The 16611-nt window shown below is 34.4% G+C and overlaps 2 protein-coding genes and 1 pseudogene across 3 annotated transcripts; 2 read left to right on the top strand and 1 right to left on the bottom strand.

The window, feature by feature from the left end:
- Positions 1-3258: 3258 nt before the first annotated feature.
- On the bottom strand, positions 3259-6673 carry LOC147298433 (Mitochondrial transcription termination factor family protein). The gene is made up of 5 exons (XM_086229422.1): positions 6163-6673; positions 5404-5595; positions 4619-5311; positions 3705-4402; positions 3259-3493 (listed from the first exon to the last, which is right to left on the bottom strand). The coding sequence occupies exons 1-4, from the start codon at positions 6442-6444 to the stop codon at positions 4085-4087; spliced, it is 1485 nt and encodes a 494-aa protein (XP_086085548.1). The 5' UTR covers positions 6445-6673; the 3' UTR covers positions 3259-3493; positions 3705-4084.
- A 716-nt stretch (positions 6674-7389) lies between these two features.
- On the top strand, positions 7390-8474 carry LOC147298432 (uncharacterized). Its single transcript, XM_086229423.1, has 4 exons — positions 7390-7712; positions 7863-7912; positions 8023-8104; positions 8226-8474. The coding sequence occupies exons 1-4, from the start codon at positions 7451-7453 to the stop codon at positions 8270-8272; spliced, it is 441 nt and encodes a 146-aa protein (XP_086085549.1). The 5' UTR covers positions 7390-7450; the 3' UTR covers positions 8273-8474.
- Positions 8475-13621: 5147 nt separating this feature from the next.
- LOC147298431 (scarecrow-like protein 21 pseudogene) lies at positions 13622-16585 on the top strand (annotated as a pseudogene). Its single transcript, XR_015124241.1, has 2 exons — positions 13622-13762; positions 14589-16585. The product of XR_015124241.1 is annotated as a scarecrow-like protein 21 pseudogene (transcript).
- Positions 16586-16611: the final 26 nt, after the last annotated feature.

The following is a 16611-nucleotide window of genomic DNA, read 5'->3' as shown; positions in this document are numbered from 1 at the left end:
TTTTAATGAACTTTCCTAAATGCTTTACTTTTGGAGAATTTTTTTTTAAAAAAAACCATTCATAAATCATAATAAGCTTTATGTGCATTGCATATTGTAATTGCCATTAATTAACTCTTGAATAGAGGACCAGAAAATTGACAAGGAATATCAGACGATGCTGCATTCTTCATGTGCAACATCCAGATAAGAAATAGACTTGAAGCCTATTATAAGAAATCTCAAAATATCTATGACTAGTAATAAAATGCTGAAAGCAAGCACAACAGATAAGGACAAACAAACCGACTTCAATAGCCATGAGGCAATAATCAATATAGTAGGGGTAGGCAAATTTGGAGCTACGAAATTAAATACAACCCGCAGTGTTCAACTTTGTCTCGGTCACTGTCCCTTTCCTTGAACTACCATACAATATATATATATATAAAAGAGACTGCTAGCAATTTTTTTAATTAGACTTATTTTCTTTAGAAAAATAGTTTTTAGTTTTTAGATAAATACCGAGATGTTTTAAAATTTATAAAAAAATTCTTTTAAAACATAATAATTTATAAGAAATTTTTTTTAATTCATAATAAAGTTCTTTTAATTTATAACAAAATCATTTTAATTCATAATAAAGTCTTTCTCTGATTTGAAGGGTATTTACCCTTATTTGAAGAGTATTTCCCCTCCTAGGGTATAAAGTGGGCTTTATAGAAGCTGCATGTTAGGTTTTAACTCCGAAATTTTAGGCAGAGCCCAAAATCTTGGAGTTAAAACCTAACATAAAGCCGTCAAATAAGAAAAATAAAAGGACTTAATTAAAAACCCTAAATCACTACCGGTCTTAGTTTAAAAAAGACTTATAAAATGGACTGAACTCTAAGTCTCCCTTTTTTTAATCTACTTTCTCCTTCAATTTTTTCTTTTATTATTATAATTTAACAATATAGTTTTATTTTTAAACCATTTATTTTTTTAAATCATCTTTTAAAGATTATCACTACAAAAATTCAACCAAATTGAAAATCATCTAATCATATAATTGTTATCAAATAAATAAACGGTGATTCAAATTGTTATTAAAATTATCCATTCATTTGATAATAGTTATATAATCAAACGATTTTTAATTTGATTGATTTTTGTATAGAAAATATTTAAAATGTAATCCAAAAAATAATAGACGGTTCCAATTATACGATTACATTTTAGAATAATAAGTATAAGAAAGAATGTTGGAGAGAAAGATATTTAGCATTCCTTGTATGTATATAAATAAGTTGAGGTATACCTCAACTTATTTATGTTGAGGTATACCCTGTTAGGGCCCACACGAGTCGTTTTGTGTCGATCCGAACCGTTCAATTTTTACATCTCCATAGATAGATCATCCTTGCAAAAAATTAGCCAAATCGGAAATTATTTGCCTATCTAACTTTGATCAAATAAATGGACGAACCAAGTATTTTCGATGAAACCGTCCATTTGTTTTATCAAAGTTAGATAGGCAAATGGTTTCCGATTTGGCTAATTTTTTGCAAGGATGATCTATCAATGAAGATGATTCTTGCGAACGGTTCGGATCGACACAAAACGACTCGTGTGGGCCCCAACAAGTTCATACCTCAACATAAATAAGTTGAGGTATACCTCAACAGAAGGAGCCTGTATATATATATATATATATATATTATATTTAACAAATTGAGACCTCCAAATTATTGGGTTAATTTAATAGCCTCAATGAGGAGACCGACCTAGAATGGATAACGTGCAAGGTTCTAGCCACAGACTGGAAAAAATGCCCTCAAGTTTTGGGGAAACAATGACTTGTTTTTATGAGAACTCTAAACCAAGTGGCCTTGCATTGCAACATAGGCAAACTGTTGACCAGCCCAAGGACTCGAGGAGGAAGTAAACATTTATAAATGTATTTGCACTTGTTTAATTTAATAGGTGCTTTGCTAGTATATATCTTAATTCAATCATCCACATATAAAACACCATGTTACATGTTACAGAAAGGGTAAAAAAAAATTGGAAGCCAAGTGTGAGGTCATCCAACTCAATTACTCAAACTTTTGACTGGTGCTCTCTTGTAAGAGAAAGCATGTCATGCAAGAAAGCAGATGCAGCTGTATGTCACTCCTTGTCAAGTCCCATATGAGGAAACCAATCACAAGCCAATTTAGCCTAATCAGATTAAACTGTGAGTGGGAAATACAACATCACTATCCTCTTATTTATAGGTCAGGCCTGTACAATTCTTAAAAAATTGAAATCTACTTGATCTGATGCTAGCAAAACTGAGAAAAAGAATAATTATAAAAATAATCTAAAGGTTTTGATAGGAGTTAGGTACATGCTTTAGTACATTATGCAATCAAAACAGCTTTCTTTAGTTTTCAGATATGGACACAAATTTTGATAACTAAGAAACTACAAAATAAATACGGGTGCAAAAATACTATCACCTCATTATTCAAGGACATTAAACCTTTTAAACTAGCTTTCAGGCAAGTGTTACATTAACACCAACGCTTGGCGTTAATGTAAGGTCTACATAAACAAAGGAGTTCAACAAATAAGGTCTTTCTGAACAGTAGCACATTCCCTCATTCAACAAATAAGGTCTTTCTGAACAGTAGCACATTCCCTCATTCAACAAATAAGGTGATGTAGAACAAATGGCAGAACGGTTCATACAACAACTCGACCGCCAGAAGCCCAAGAAAAGAACCAAGCTTCAGTCCAGCCCAGTGTCAGAAATGGGCCCATGATATACTGATTCGAAGAGAACGACGAGACAAATTCAAGTCATGGCCACAGGCGATGACCGAGGGCCTATTTTGGCCAAATTCCTTCGTTTAGGGCTTCAAATAAGCAATTTAGTGTTTTTGAATAAGTTTCCTAAATTGCACTTTATTTCTGTTTTGAATTTCGAACGTCTAGGGTTCTGAACGTATTTAAACAACCTTTTGGCTGTTTGTAATTTTTAGTTTTTATTATTTTCAATCAGAAAACCTTGAGATTTCTCTCATTTCTCTGGTGGATTCCAGATTCTTTCTTAGGGATTAACGCTGGTTTTCCCTAATATATCTTAATTGCGTGTTACGCTGCGTCATAAGGTCTTTCTAAACAGTAGTACATTCCCTCATTTTAGATAAGACACATTTATGTGCGCATACCAGTAGGGCCAAAGGCATATATAGTTGGGGCAAACTTTAGCACCCAGGAAAAGAAAGCACAGATAAAATATGACAAATAACATCAACATAAACATTTGCAAGTTCATATTATAGAAAAAGAAAAGCGAAATTTTTTACAAGCTATAGTAGTCCTGCTCTCTTGGGTAACATTGAGGCTCAACAAGTAACAAAATCTCAACTTACAGAAAAATCATACAAGAAGTACAAAAAGAGCATTGCACCCTTGAGTTTTAAATCAATCGCAGTTAGTAAAGATTCTCCTTTGTCCACTTGGTAAGATGCAAATACAATACAACCTGCAATGGGTTAATAAATCATTAGAAAGTATAAAATCACTAAAAACAATGCAAGAAGCAGATATCTGAAGAAAGGCCATTCAATGGCACAAAGAAATAGATGCATTAAACCGTCTACTAACATGAAGGAATACAACACAATGTGAACATTCAAATGATAGACCCAGTTTCCAGGAAACTACCATCTCTTGTTCAATAAAATATAAATCACCTTAAAGTATAATACTTCACGATGACAGTCTTCTGTCTTATCAGTCACAAGCAGTTAGAACTTCAAAAATAATGCTCATCAAGATGCCTTGATCTGAGAATGTAACGGCGAATACAAAACTGGAGCAGCTCTTGTATAAATAAATAATGGCACTGGAATGCGTGATGAATCACTTATACACTCTACGTGAGAAACAAGCTAATCACTCCGCTGGCACTTTGCTTACTGCAGGTTGATGATAACTGGAGACTCTGAACTTCACGGAAACCTTGTTGACAGTTTCGTGCATTGAAATTCATAGGTTGATGAAGTTGCTAAGGGAGACTGCTCTGCTTGTCTAACACGTTGTCAGTAAACTAAGACAAACTAGAGGGAAGATGTTATCCCTTTCTTTCGTATTTTTTTGCAAACTCCTTGAGCAGTAAGCTCTGCCGGAAAGCCAGATATTTATCTAAACTAGTTCCAGCCCACTGCTGACAGAAGCTTTCATCAGTTGGGACCAATGAACTTAGAGGAAATGGTCCCTTAGGAGCTTTCTTCAGAGAAACCAAGAACCTATGTCGTGGGCGAATTCTCTGGTCTAAAGACAGGCTTAGGTACATAGGATATTTGGTCAGGGAATGCACTTCATTACGAAGTTCATTGATCAAGTACTTGTACTTGGGTTTCAAATTATCCTCTAGCGATAGGGATAGTACCTGCAAGGATATATGTCAGAAATCTACAAGAAGGAAACTTTTAAAGATTCAGACAATTAACTTGTGAAGTGGGAGAACATGATCAGGTTTTCGGTAAAAGAAGTAGAAAATCATAAATATGGAAAGAAAAACTGTTTCCTGAGACACAAGCACAAATAAACCCCGTCACAAAGAATGTAATAGAATTCTGACAGGCATACAAGAAAGTAAGCATACCTGTGTAAGACTAGTTAAAACTTTCAAGATGTCAGAATTACACATCCCAATACTCCTAAGGAAATTGATCCTAGGAAGTAGTCCATCATCAATGCTATAATGGAGGAACTGCGGATGTTTTTTAACCATCTTCACTATACTATCTTTGGATGCTCCTATCTCCTTTGAAAGAAAAATATAGCGAGTATTCCATGATATATCAATTCGTTGAACCAGAATTTGAGGGCTTAACTGCACAACTTTACCTAAATCCTTTTCCTTAATCCCGACCTCTTCAACCAAGTATCTCACAGTGGGTTTCAATGAATTCTCAACACTATAAGAGAAGAGGGATGGAGCAGCAGCAATAATCTGCCCGACTCTGGAACTTGGAATACCCAAACCCATCAGGAAAGCAACATGCGACTTCAAATTGTTCTCAACTGTATATTGTAGAAGTTGTGGCTGCCTCAAAATCATTCTTCTTATATCTCTCTGTTTGACACCAACACTCAACAAATATTCCAACCTTTCCTGTGCAGAGCACACATTTATTTGAAGAGAAGGCATATGCCTTTCATACATTTGAATAAAGTGTGACTCCTTAAGTCCAAATGTGCTTAGGTAATCGATAAGGGGTAGCCACTTCTCATCCAAATCAATTTCTTCTGTTAGCCGAGGGTATCTATCCTCCATATTCTTCCTTTTAGACATCTGCAAGCAAAGAAAACAAATGAGCTCTTTCATGCAAAATGGTACAGTTGAAATTAGAATCTGACAGCTCGTCATATTACTTCACATGCTACCTTTCCCTTTTGAGCTACATCCAAGGAACTGGCATCCTTTGGTTTGCTTGAACCACCATTATAGTTTCCTATACTACTTTTCTCTGCAGTGTGCTTCCCGTTTCTTCCATCCAAGTTATCATTGGCAACTCCCTTGTGTGATTTGGACCTCTTTTTATTATCATCAAATTCTGAAACTTCGGCGAAGTCATCCTGGAAAAGCAATCCAAAAGGACAAACAGATGAAGTTCCAACAAACAAAAAGCAAAGTAGTTATGTGCCAAAGATATACACTCCTACCAAATTAATATTTCATACAACAGCTTATACCAATACGGCAACTTTTCAATGTTTGATGATGAAATGTAATGCATTTCTTGGCCCATTAGAAGACAAAAGGCACACACTTCTTACATTTTCAAGAACCCCATGTTTACAACATTGCAAAGAAAAAGGAAACCCCACAAATACCAATATTTTCCCTATTATTATTTTCCTCAAACCTCTGAGCAACAAATGAAGGGAAAAATCAATAATTCAAAAGAAAAAACGCCAGAAACTACAAATTAACATAAACAAACACATGGGTACTTCACAGTCAGCATATTTGAAGTACTACACTTAGTATTCATATCCAGAATGAAACTTTCACAAATAGTTCTTAAAAAAATGCAACTTTCTGCTTCCAAAAGCAAGAAAAACACTTCCCCCAAAAGACAACCAAACCAAGCAATTCAACCAGCTCAAGAAAAACAGATAGATAGAACAGAAAGTACTCACATTGAGCAACCAATCGTCGTCCAACACGGCACCAGCAAGAGAGACCTCCTCCTCCTCGTCTTTGTCATAGGGAGAGAGAGGCTGGCCATAGCGGGACCTCCGGTTGGACTTGAGGATTTTGGGGTTGGAGTGGGTGGAGAACACCACGAAACGGCAGGAACTGGTGCGTCGTTTACCACCGGAGAGATTTGAGAGGGTACTTACAGTGAATTGGGAGTGATGATAGAGTTTCAAAAAAGAAGAAGAAGAGGGATGGGAGGGGCAGAGAGAGTGAGGTACCATTTTCTAGAGAGAGAAAGAATATACCCTAAAACCCTATACATATTATCTTATCTTCTGACTTCTGCTATAAAAAATTAAAAAATCTTCTTTCCAACTATGTCTTTTCTGGGGTTCAGAGTTCAGACAGACTCTTTCCTTTTTCATTTCTTACTAATTATTGGATTAACTGGTAATGAGTTAATGACATTGGAGGAAATACTTGTGTGCGAAACGAGATATTTTTCTATGCGACCGTGATATCCCTCGGTGGTATATACTTAGTGTTATTAATTTATTTAAATGCTAGCATTTGTATAATAATTAATATTTAAAATCTTAAATCTTAAATAATAATTTTTAAAAATTGTACATGTGTTAATAATTGAGAATGTAAGATTTTAGAATTTAATAATATATGAGATATATATATATATTATAACTTGGATGAATTCGTTTGGCTGAGAACAGTGAACGACTTGTTTGTTAAACAAACTATCTTTTATTCTCTAATGACATTATTTGGAGTATATACAGATGAGGGTCGTCTATGTAACCCATATGTAAATCTATTAAATACATAATAAAAGATATAAATTTTAGTACTATCGATTCTCAATTAATCTTGAAATAAAGGTGACAATCAAGTCACATTGTGATGGATTAATGTATCATTAATGGGTTTATGTCAAGTGTTAGACATTCTTAATCCAATAAATTTAATCAAGGATGTTAAATAATTTGACACTAATTCCTTCTAATTATTAATTGTATCATACAGCTCAAAAACGAGGATGAATTAAATGTAGTATCTAGATGACCACAAACAAGTGATGAAGTGATTCTTGAATCTTGAGGAGGATGTGATCCACATGGACTGATGAGTGAGTAGCCTGTAATGGGCAACGTGGCCAAAATTAAACTGGTGGTCACCAAAACACCAAGTAGTCAGTCATGTACATGTACTACTCTCTCAAGTGTGAACTCTCAAGTCAGACCAAGTCCAGGCAGCTCTGTTCTCCTACCTACAATGGAAGCCTCAGTCTCCTCCTCCTCCTCCATACTCATGACAAGTACTACTCCAAGTACAAGCAGCTCCAACACTCTATTTGGAAGCAACAATATCACAAAGTATGCAAGCTTTAACAGAAAAATAAGATACAACAACCTTTCTATGAAAAATCCAAGCACAAAAAAAGCTTGGAGGATTGCAGCAGCAATCAACGATGTCTCAGCTGTAGTGGATCCTGTCCCGGTCGTCCTCACCTGGCAAATTGTTGTCGGAGCTATAGGTATGCATTTACTCGAATTATGAAAATATTCTCTTACCAGATAGTCTAACAATCATTAATTTAACCCGTTATTGATTTTATGTTATTATGCATGCATATTATACTCCAATTTTAGTTATGATTTGTTTTAAATTGTTTAATTCTGTGCAGCTGGAGTTACACCTTTTGTGGTCGCAGGGATTGAATTCAGCAAAAGAATTGTAAGTACTAGGAATGAAGGATCAATGATCATATATAAGCACATGAATTTAATTAACTATCCATTTATTTTATTGCAATCAATGATCAAATATTCATTATGTAATGGCAGATAGCACAAAAAAGATGTGAGGTATGTGGAGGGTCAGGACTTGTTTTGAAGAAAGACAACTATATGCGATGCCCTGGATGTGGTATGCTTTACTGTCTGCTTCATACATATGCATATTCTTTGTTATTGAATTTCAAAGGAATGAATATTAAACTCGATCTGTTTTGTCAAAGCTAATAAATAAATGTCTCTTTAATTTCCAGGTGGGTTTCTCCCATGGCAATCGTGGAAAAGATTCTTTTCTGGGTAATGAAGATCGTAATTGTATTTTCAGCCTCATTACTTTTTTCATAAAAGGTTTCAACTTTCAAGTGGGCACTTTTTACGCAATTTTTATGCTTTGACTGGATTTGAAGCACATTGCAGACACATTCTGCTGCCTACAGTGTTAGGACTCGGTGAAAATTGCAACAACTTTTCAATCTAAACTCGTGTAATTCTGTCATTATTTCTTACTCGGGACAATAAGTTTTCCGATTCACTAATTAATAGTTTGTCGTAAGTTCAATATAGACACTTAATTATATAAGCTATTTTAATCTAGTTTATAAGCAAAATAAATAAATGTATACCGAACTAAGATATAATTTGAAAAATAATTATATATCAGTTAAATACTTACGTTGTTTTACTAACTAGACTTTTTTAATAACGTGAATGTTAAATTTTTTTTCCATGTACAAAAAATAATTATAAATTATAAATCATAAATCTCTATCAAATCAAGTTCTCATTCACTTAGGGCCAATTTGGTATTGCTGTGTGAAAAAACAGCTGTGATGTAAAATAGCTGTGAAGTAAAGTCAACTGTAAAGTAAAACAGCTGAGTGTTTGGTAAAGTATGTTTTCAAAAGTGCTGTGAGTGCAAAAAACAGTATCAAAGTGTTTGGTAAATGTTAATGTAAAAGTTCTGTGACTGTGTATAATTACTAAAATAGACATAATGCTAAAAGTGTATTTCACTTATTTGTTTGGTAAAAATAAAATGTGTTTTACTTGTTTTTTAAATTTTTGGCTACAAATTTTTATTAGCATTAATTTTTCTAAAAACAACATTATTAAATAAGTATGTCTATTATTTTTTTAGGTATATTATAATTTTAATCGTGCAAATAAAATATCATAATTAATTATCACAATATAAAATATAACTAACAATGGACATATTTTTTAATTTAAAATAAACAAATTAAAAATATAAAAATCAATGAGGATATTATGGGTAAAATAAAATATTCATTGTTGTTGTGATTCACTGCAGTTTTCAAAAGTACTTAGAAACCTGCTTTCTGTTTTTGTTGTGAAGAGTTAAGAATTGTGGGAAAAAATAGTTTTTAATTTTTTTACCAAACACCAAAATTGCTGTAAGTGATTGAGAATTGTCATTCACAATAGTTGTCTTCCACCACAATCTCAAATGGGCCTTATTATTAATCCTTTTCAACAAGCTGGTGAATCTTCAAACTTCATCTCCTCAGTCCTCACCAAGGTTAACATCTTCGAATCAAACGTGGACTGACCTCCATGTGCTTGTCAAACGGACTCAAAATTTGACCCAAAATTGATAAAAAAATATAAAAAAATCATTGGTTAAAACCACTTTTCCTAATGGAAAGTTGAACTTAGAAAAGGCTGCCCAGACATAATGGGCCTCCCAAAGAACTGAGACAGCCTTAAACAGGTACAACCGTACAATGTGTGCACCTGCACGAAGGCCCGAAACTTATAGCTGTAGGTCTTGTCATCTGTTTTATATTGTCCTTAATCTTGGGAAATTCCAACTTGGGATCTCTCTAATAGAGAGAAATACTATTAAAATATTATAAGCTAGTTGGTCTTGTTATTGATTTGTTCTCAGATTCAGATTAATTAACACTCATTATTCATTATTCGCTTACATTTAAACTTTTAATTCTCAAAATTGAAATTAAAATCTAACTTCTAACTTTAAACAACTTTATGCACTTTAGTCTCGTTTGATGCATTGCATAGGATAAATGATTAAATTCATGTATATTTAAAAAAAATATAAAAAAATATCTTCTAATTTAAAAGAGAAGATGAGAAAAAATTAAATTATTTAATTTCACCATTTTTTTGAAGATTGAGAAGGATTAGTCTCCCCTTATGATTAATCCATTTTAATATATTTTTTTCAAGTTAGAAACTTCTTCCTTAAATACACGTGAGTTTAATTATTTATCATATCTAATCTATCATATGCACCAAACATTAGAGTACTAAAATCTGTCGAGATAAAAATTAAATTTTTTTTTTTTTTAAATGAAGAAAGACGTAGATGATAGAACTCGTTGCAGATAGATAGAAGCTGTGCCAGAACTTCAAAAATTTTGCTGTATATATCGAATTATCGATTGATCGCTGATTGCTGATTGATACATACACGTCAATTGATCGGCAACGCGACGTACTGGACATTAAAATCCTCCAAGCAACTGCTTATAAGCTATAAACTCTCTCTCTATATATATATATATATATGTATATATATTTTATTAATTACAACTGCATGATGTGGTGCCGACGTGATATTTCTTTGAAGGATCTGTATACACAGTGCTCTAGACAGTAAAGATAAGCAAAATATGAAGAAAAAAATGTTCAACCCATGCACTTTCCACAATAAAGGTTTGCCTTTTATTCATAAAAATCAACACAAGAGGGTAGACCTTATGTTAGACGAGTCCTTATCTTGTATTAAAGTACAATGCCATTATGTAAACCCTTTGCTGAAGAAGACCCTGATGACCTGTACGTGTGGATCGAAGAAAACCATACTAGTTTGTCATGCATCAAAGTCAAGCATCATTATAACTATTTTTGTTTTCTTTGAGCCATTCCTACTGCAGAAAGTTAGCATACTAAGACTAGCTATATTATGCAATCCAAGAAAATGATATTATACTCACAAAGTCTCAATGGACAACAATATGGTTGACGGGTTTAGATGCATGAAAGTTTTAGTTTACAACTTTAGACAGAATTAATGCTGTGATGTAGAACCCTTCGATCTGTGGATAAAGGACCTTAATCATTTTTCACGTGCTAGCTAGTATGGCTGAGGCCATGCATCAAAGGAAAGCTTAATTTTTAGTGCTTTGGAACAAAATTGTCATTTACTTAGCCTAAAGTGTCGTTTATATCAGATTCGAAATGTATTATCATTTTGTGTCAAAAATTACCATCCTAGCTATTAAAGTATTAAGTCTTATAACGAGTTAATTACACTTACACCCCCTGAGGTTTATCGGCTTTTCACATACACCCTCTGGGGTTTCAATAATTACACATACACCCCCTGAGGTTTTAAAACTGCTACATAAAACCCCCTATAGTGAGACGAAAATGATGAAAAATTATGCAAAAAAGCATGCTAAAAGATTAAATAGCCTAATAAGATTATTCAAGGTATAAGATCCAACCTGAATACAAATATTTTCTTTTTTATTTATTTATTTATTTTTCTTGTAGGGGGTTATATGCAATAGTTTTAAAACCTCAGGGGGTGTATGTGTAATTATTGAAACCCCAGGGGATGTATGTGAAAAGACGATAAACCTCAGGGGGTGTAAGTGTAATTAACTCGTCTTATAACAATAGCGGCAGTATTTAATGCAAAAAGGAAAATATATAACGATTTTTTTTGTTTTTGGTCGAATAAAATATGTATAATGATTGATTGCAAAAGTATATAACGATTGATATACTTTTGCAATCAATCGTTATATCTTTTTAAATATACTTTTGTAAAATATATAACGATTGATTGCAAAAGTGTATTTGAAAAGATAAGGACGTGTGGGTCATGCATGCTTGCCTTGAATACTGTTTGACACACACAATTACACAGAAAGAAGCGTTAGAGTTTGTACGTTCTCTATCTATCTCTTCCTTTACTGGCCCCTACCCTCCAAACATATGATTACAAAATGCATTTATTATGGTTTGACTGGTGAATAAAGTGGACACAAAAAACTTTTTTGGGGTTTTTTGGACAGTTGTTTCGACATATACCCTAATTAGTAAACAAAATAAAATATGAAGTAAGACGAACTTGTATTTTTTTTTAAGACTTAAATTTTATTTTTGATTTCTATAATTTGGCTCAAGTTTTATTTTCGTAACTGTATATTGTTTTAATTTCGATTATGTATTTTATATCGTTGCAATTTAAAAATATATTAGTACTTTAATGTTAAATTTGTTATTAAATTACTAATAATTTGTAAAGTACAAAACAAAAAATATAACAAATTTGATGACTTAATAGATAAAAATATTAATATGTTGAACTGCAACAGTTTTGTCAAATACAAAATTAAAATCAAAATAATTGAAAGTAGAGAGATGAAAATAAAATTTAATCCAAACTACATGAAACAAAAGTAAAATTGTTCATATTAATAAACGATTTTTAGGTGATATTCTGAAATATACGATGATGAATTGATCAAATTAAGCCCTTATATATGAGGCATTGACTTTATTAGTCCTATGGAAAACCATGTGGGACTCCAAATTCATGTTCCACGATATTGTTGTCACTTAAATTTCCTCAAATGGACTCGTACAAGTTACAAGTCAACCATAACTGCAGAATACAATTTCTCCAACAAGAGAGGTCAACAGGATCAATTAATTTATGAAGTTTCGCAGTTAGACCAAGAAATAGAATAGACATAAATTTAATTTAGACACATAACTATATATGTTATTTTAACGAAGTCCATGAACTTTCAAATATTTCAAATATACACCTAATTTATTATGTAAATTGAAAAATGAAATTTCATCCATCAATTTATTGAGAGATCAGTTAAATGTCAGCTTGGCTTTTGTTAACGGGGATTAATTGGCGACGTGGCACCAACTCAGCATACATTTTCCGCCAAATGAGCAACACATGTCCACTTGACACAGGCTCACACACCCATCACCTCTTTCTCGCTCGTCGAACGCTCTCCTGACCATTTAGTCTCCAAAAAACATCACGTTTTCCTCCAAATTCGAATATAAATCTCTTACTTGTGTTCAACGAGTGAGAAAGAAATGATAAATTTGTGGACCCGTGTCAGGAGTTAGGTGGACCTATGTCGCTCATTTGGCGGGAAATGAGCGATACGGGTCTACCTAACTCCTGACACGGGCCCACAAACTCTCACTCTCTCTATTATTATTAAATTGTGGGCCCGTGTCGCTCATTCGGCGGGAAATGTTTGCTAAGATAATGTCACGTCATCAAGTAATTCCGGTCAGCAAAAGCCAAACTGTCATTTAATTGATCTCTCAACGAATCAATGGACAGAAATTTAATTTTCAATTTAGATAATAGATCGGGTGTATATTTGAAATATTTTAAAATTCATGAACCCCGTTGAAATATCTTATATAGTTATGTGTTTAAATTGAATTTATGCCGACAGAATATAACTCTCTTACCATTAAATAATTTTTTATAGCCGCTGATGTAGCAATGTCAGTGGCAACAGTGTAATTCAAGAGAACATTGAGGGTTTTTAGTTAAGTAAGCATAGATATAAGAGGCACATATCGTTTAGGTAGGAGACAATGATTTTACCAACAAACTTTGGATCTTCGTATGAACTCTGAAGCAAAGAAGAACACGAAATCTGAAGGGTGTAATAATCACACGTCATGGGTTTGTCAAAAACCGGTTAATTGGATGTTGAAGCTGGACCTGTTTTGCACTAAATATCTTGTGAGTCTCATTTCAATCTTTTGTTGTTCATCAAATAAGATTCTTGACTATAATGTTTGCTGCACTTGTCTAAGTTCCTTCAGCTTTGTTTGCTTATGTGGTCAACATGTGGGTTCATTTAGTATGAAATAAGTGTTTTGATGATAACTTGGTGGTAAATTACTAAATTTAGTGGCTTTGATTTGGTTATTTTAAGCATGAATTTCTGTTCTGAGAGGTAGTATATATGGGTTTTAAAGGTAGTTTGTAGCTTGGTGTTTGAGTTCTGAAGAGTGGGATCTTTTTCCTCTCACATATGCAGGAAAAAAAGAGGACTCCTTTTGGTTTGAACTTCATGAATTTGTGTTTTTTGCTCCCTTTTGTTCATTTGAATAAAGATATTTTGATAGCTTTAGAATTCTAACTGAAAGCCTTTTCCAAAATCTCTCAAATATGTTTGACGTTTTCTATATCCTAAATCATGAATGATAAGGTTAAATTCCAAGGTTTAGGTTATTTGTTCAAAGCAGAGAAAATGAATCTCAAGTTGTCACTTTATAACTCAGAGTCAGAGGGAACTATAACTACTGCATCAAGCGGAAAACTGTGTACTTGATTCCTAAATATCTTTATGATTTTCCTCTTTTTCAACTTTAAATGTTTGAAAAGAGAAATAATTATGGTATGAAAGCAATGCTATATTTTATGTTAAAAACATGGCAGATAGAAATTATGTTGACTAGATTTAGGTAGAGAGTGCATGCTATGATCTGACATAGATATTGCTTCATTAGCTTTGCTTTGTCCACCTTGATATCACTAATTGTCTTGTTGCCTTTCTCTGCAGCACATGTCCTCTCTTTAATATCCCACCAATTCCTAGCAAAATTTGCATTACATTCTGCAAGATGATTATGACCAGAGAGTTGTTAGTGGCCAAGGTTCGCTCGATATGACCAGAGAGTTGTTAGTTAAAATTGAGAACTTTTGTGCTAGAACAAATTAGTAGTATTTCATTTGGTTGTAATAAGTCAAACGAATTGGCCATCCAAAAATGCGAGCATCACAGAAACATCACAGAATTGGTGAACAGCCAGTGGAAGAGCCAGAGTCCTATTGTTGGCCTCCCATCCACAATGTTGACCAACAAACATCCTCTAATGAGGTTATCCAAGGAACAAATCTTTCAGTACAAAACATTGAACAGTACTGCACCCTTGAATCATCCTCAGGAACCAGTACTTACCCTGTTCACAGTTCTCCATCTAGTTTAAGTTTCTCAGCAAATGGAAGTCCAGCATCACAGCCAGATTTGCAGTCGTATCATTGTTGTGGCTCTCCAGTCAACCAGTCTTGCTTAACAAATGATGTTGATGACCTGAGGCACAAGATAAGGGAACTGGAAAGCGTTTTGCTGGAAAATGATTCAGATGTCCTTGACATATATGCCATCACAGATGAGGTTGGGCCTAACCAAAATTCACCAGAAGCAGAGTACTGGAAACAAATGATGGAGATGATCTCCAGAGGTGACCTGAAAGAGGTGCTTTGTGCTTGTGCAAAATCATTGTCAGATAATGATATGTCAACAACTGAATGGTTGATGTCAAATTTACGTCAGATGGTATCAGTTTCAGGCGAGCCAATCCAACGTTTAGGAGCTTACATGTTGGAAGGTCTAGTTGCAAGGCTAGCCTCTTCAGGAAGTTCTATCTATAAAGCCTTAAGATGCAAAGAGCCTGCCAGTGCTGAGCTCCTCTCATACATGCACATGCTTTATGAAATATGCCCATACTTCAAGTTTGGGTATATGTCAGCCAATGGGGCGATTGCAGAAGCCACAAAGGATGAAAGTAGAGTTCATATAATTGATTTTCAGATTGCTCAAGGTAGCCAGTGGATCACCTTAATCCAGGCTTTAGCTACTCGGCCTGGAGGACCCCCACAGATTAGGATCACAGGCATAGACGATTCCACATCAGCTTATGCACGTGGAGGGGGGCTTGGTCTTGTGGGGCAGAGGTTGTCGAGGCTTGCAGAGTCATGTAAGGTACCCTTTGAGTTCCATGCTGCTGGAATGTCTGCTTCTGAGGTCCAGCTTGAGGACCTTGGAGTTCAACCTGGTGAGGCGATTGCAGTGAATTTTGCCCTTGTGCTGCACCACATGCCAGATGAGAGTGTGAGTACTCAAAATCATAGGGACCGGCTGCTGAGGCTGGTTAAGAGCTTGTCTCCCAAGGTAGTGACTCTTGTTGAACAAGAATCGAACACCAATACAGCCCCTTTCTTTCCCCGTTTTGCTGAGACACTGAGCTATTATGGGGCTGTTTTTAATTCAATTGATGTGGTTCTGCCAAGGGAACACAGGGAGCGGATCAATGTTGAGCAGCATTGTCTGGCACGAGAAATTGTTAACATTATAGCTTGTGAAGGTGTGGAAAGAGTAGAACGCCATGAGCTTCTCAGTAAGTGGAGGTCACGGTTCATTATGGCTGGGTTTTCACCTTATCCACTTAGCTCCTTAATAAATGGCACTATCAAGAGTCTACTGCAGAGCTATTCTGAGAAGTATACGCTTGAAGAGAGGGACGGTGCTTTATATCTCGGCTGGATGAATCAAGCTCTTGTTGCCTCTTGTGCATGGAGATAAAGCCCTGTAGCTAATCAATGTGTTTCTTGGTCTTGTATGGAACCTCTTCCTTAATAGTCTTCTACTGTTATTTGTATTCCTTAATAGTCTTCTAATGTGTTTTTTCTCGGTCAGCTAGGATATCATCTGTAGAGTGATAGCACTGTTATGTTGTAAGATTATGCTTCATCAGTAATAAATGAGCCTTTTTTCCATATACATCTTTGTACCTTAACTTTTA

The sequence above is a fragment of the Dryas octopetala genome, chromosome 1 (assembly GCF_963921425.1).
Source record: "Dryas octopetala chromosome 1, drDryOcto1.1, whole genome shotgun sequence".
Lineage (NCBI taxonomy): Eukaryota > Viridiplantae > Streptophyta > Magnoliopsida > Rosales > Rosaceae > Dryas > Dryas octopetala.
The sequence above is the reverse complement of the archived record's forward strand: the minus strand, read 5'-3'. Positions and strand labels throughout refer to the sequence as shown.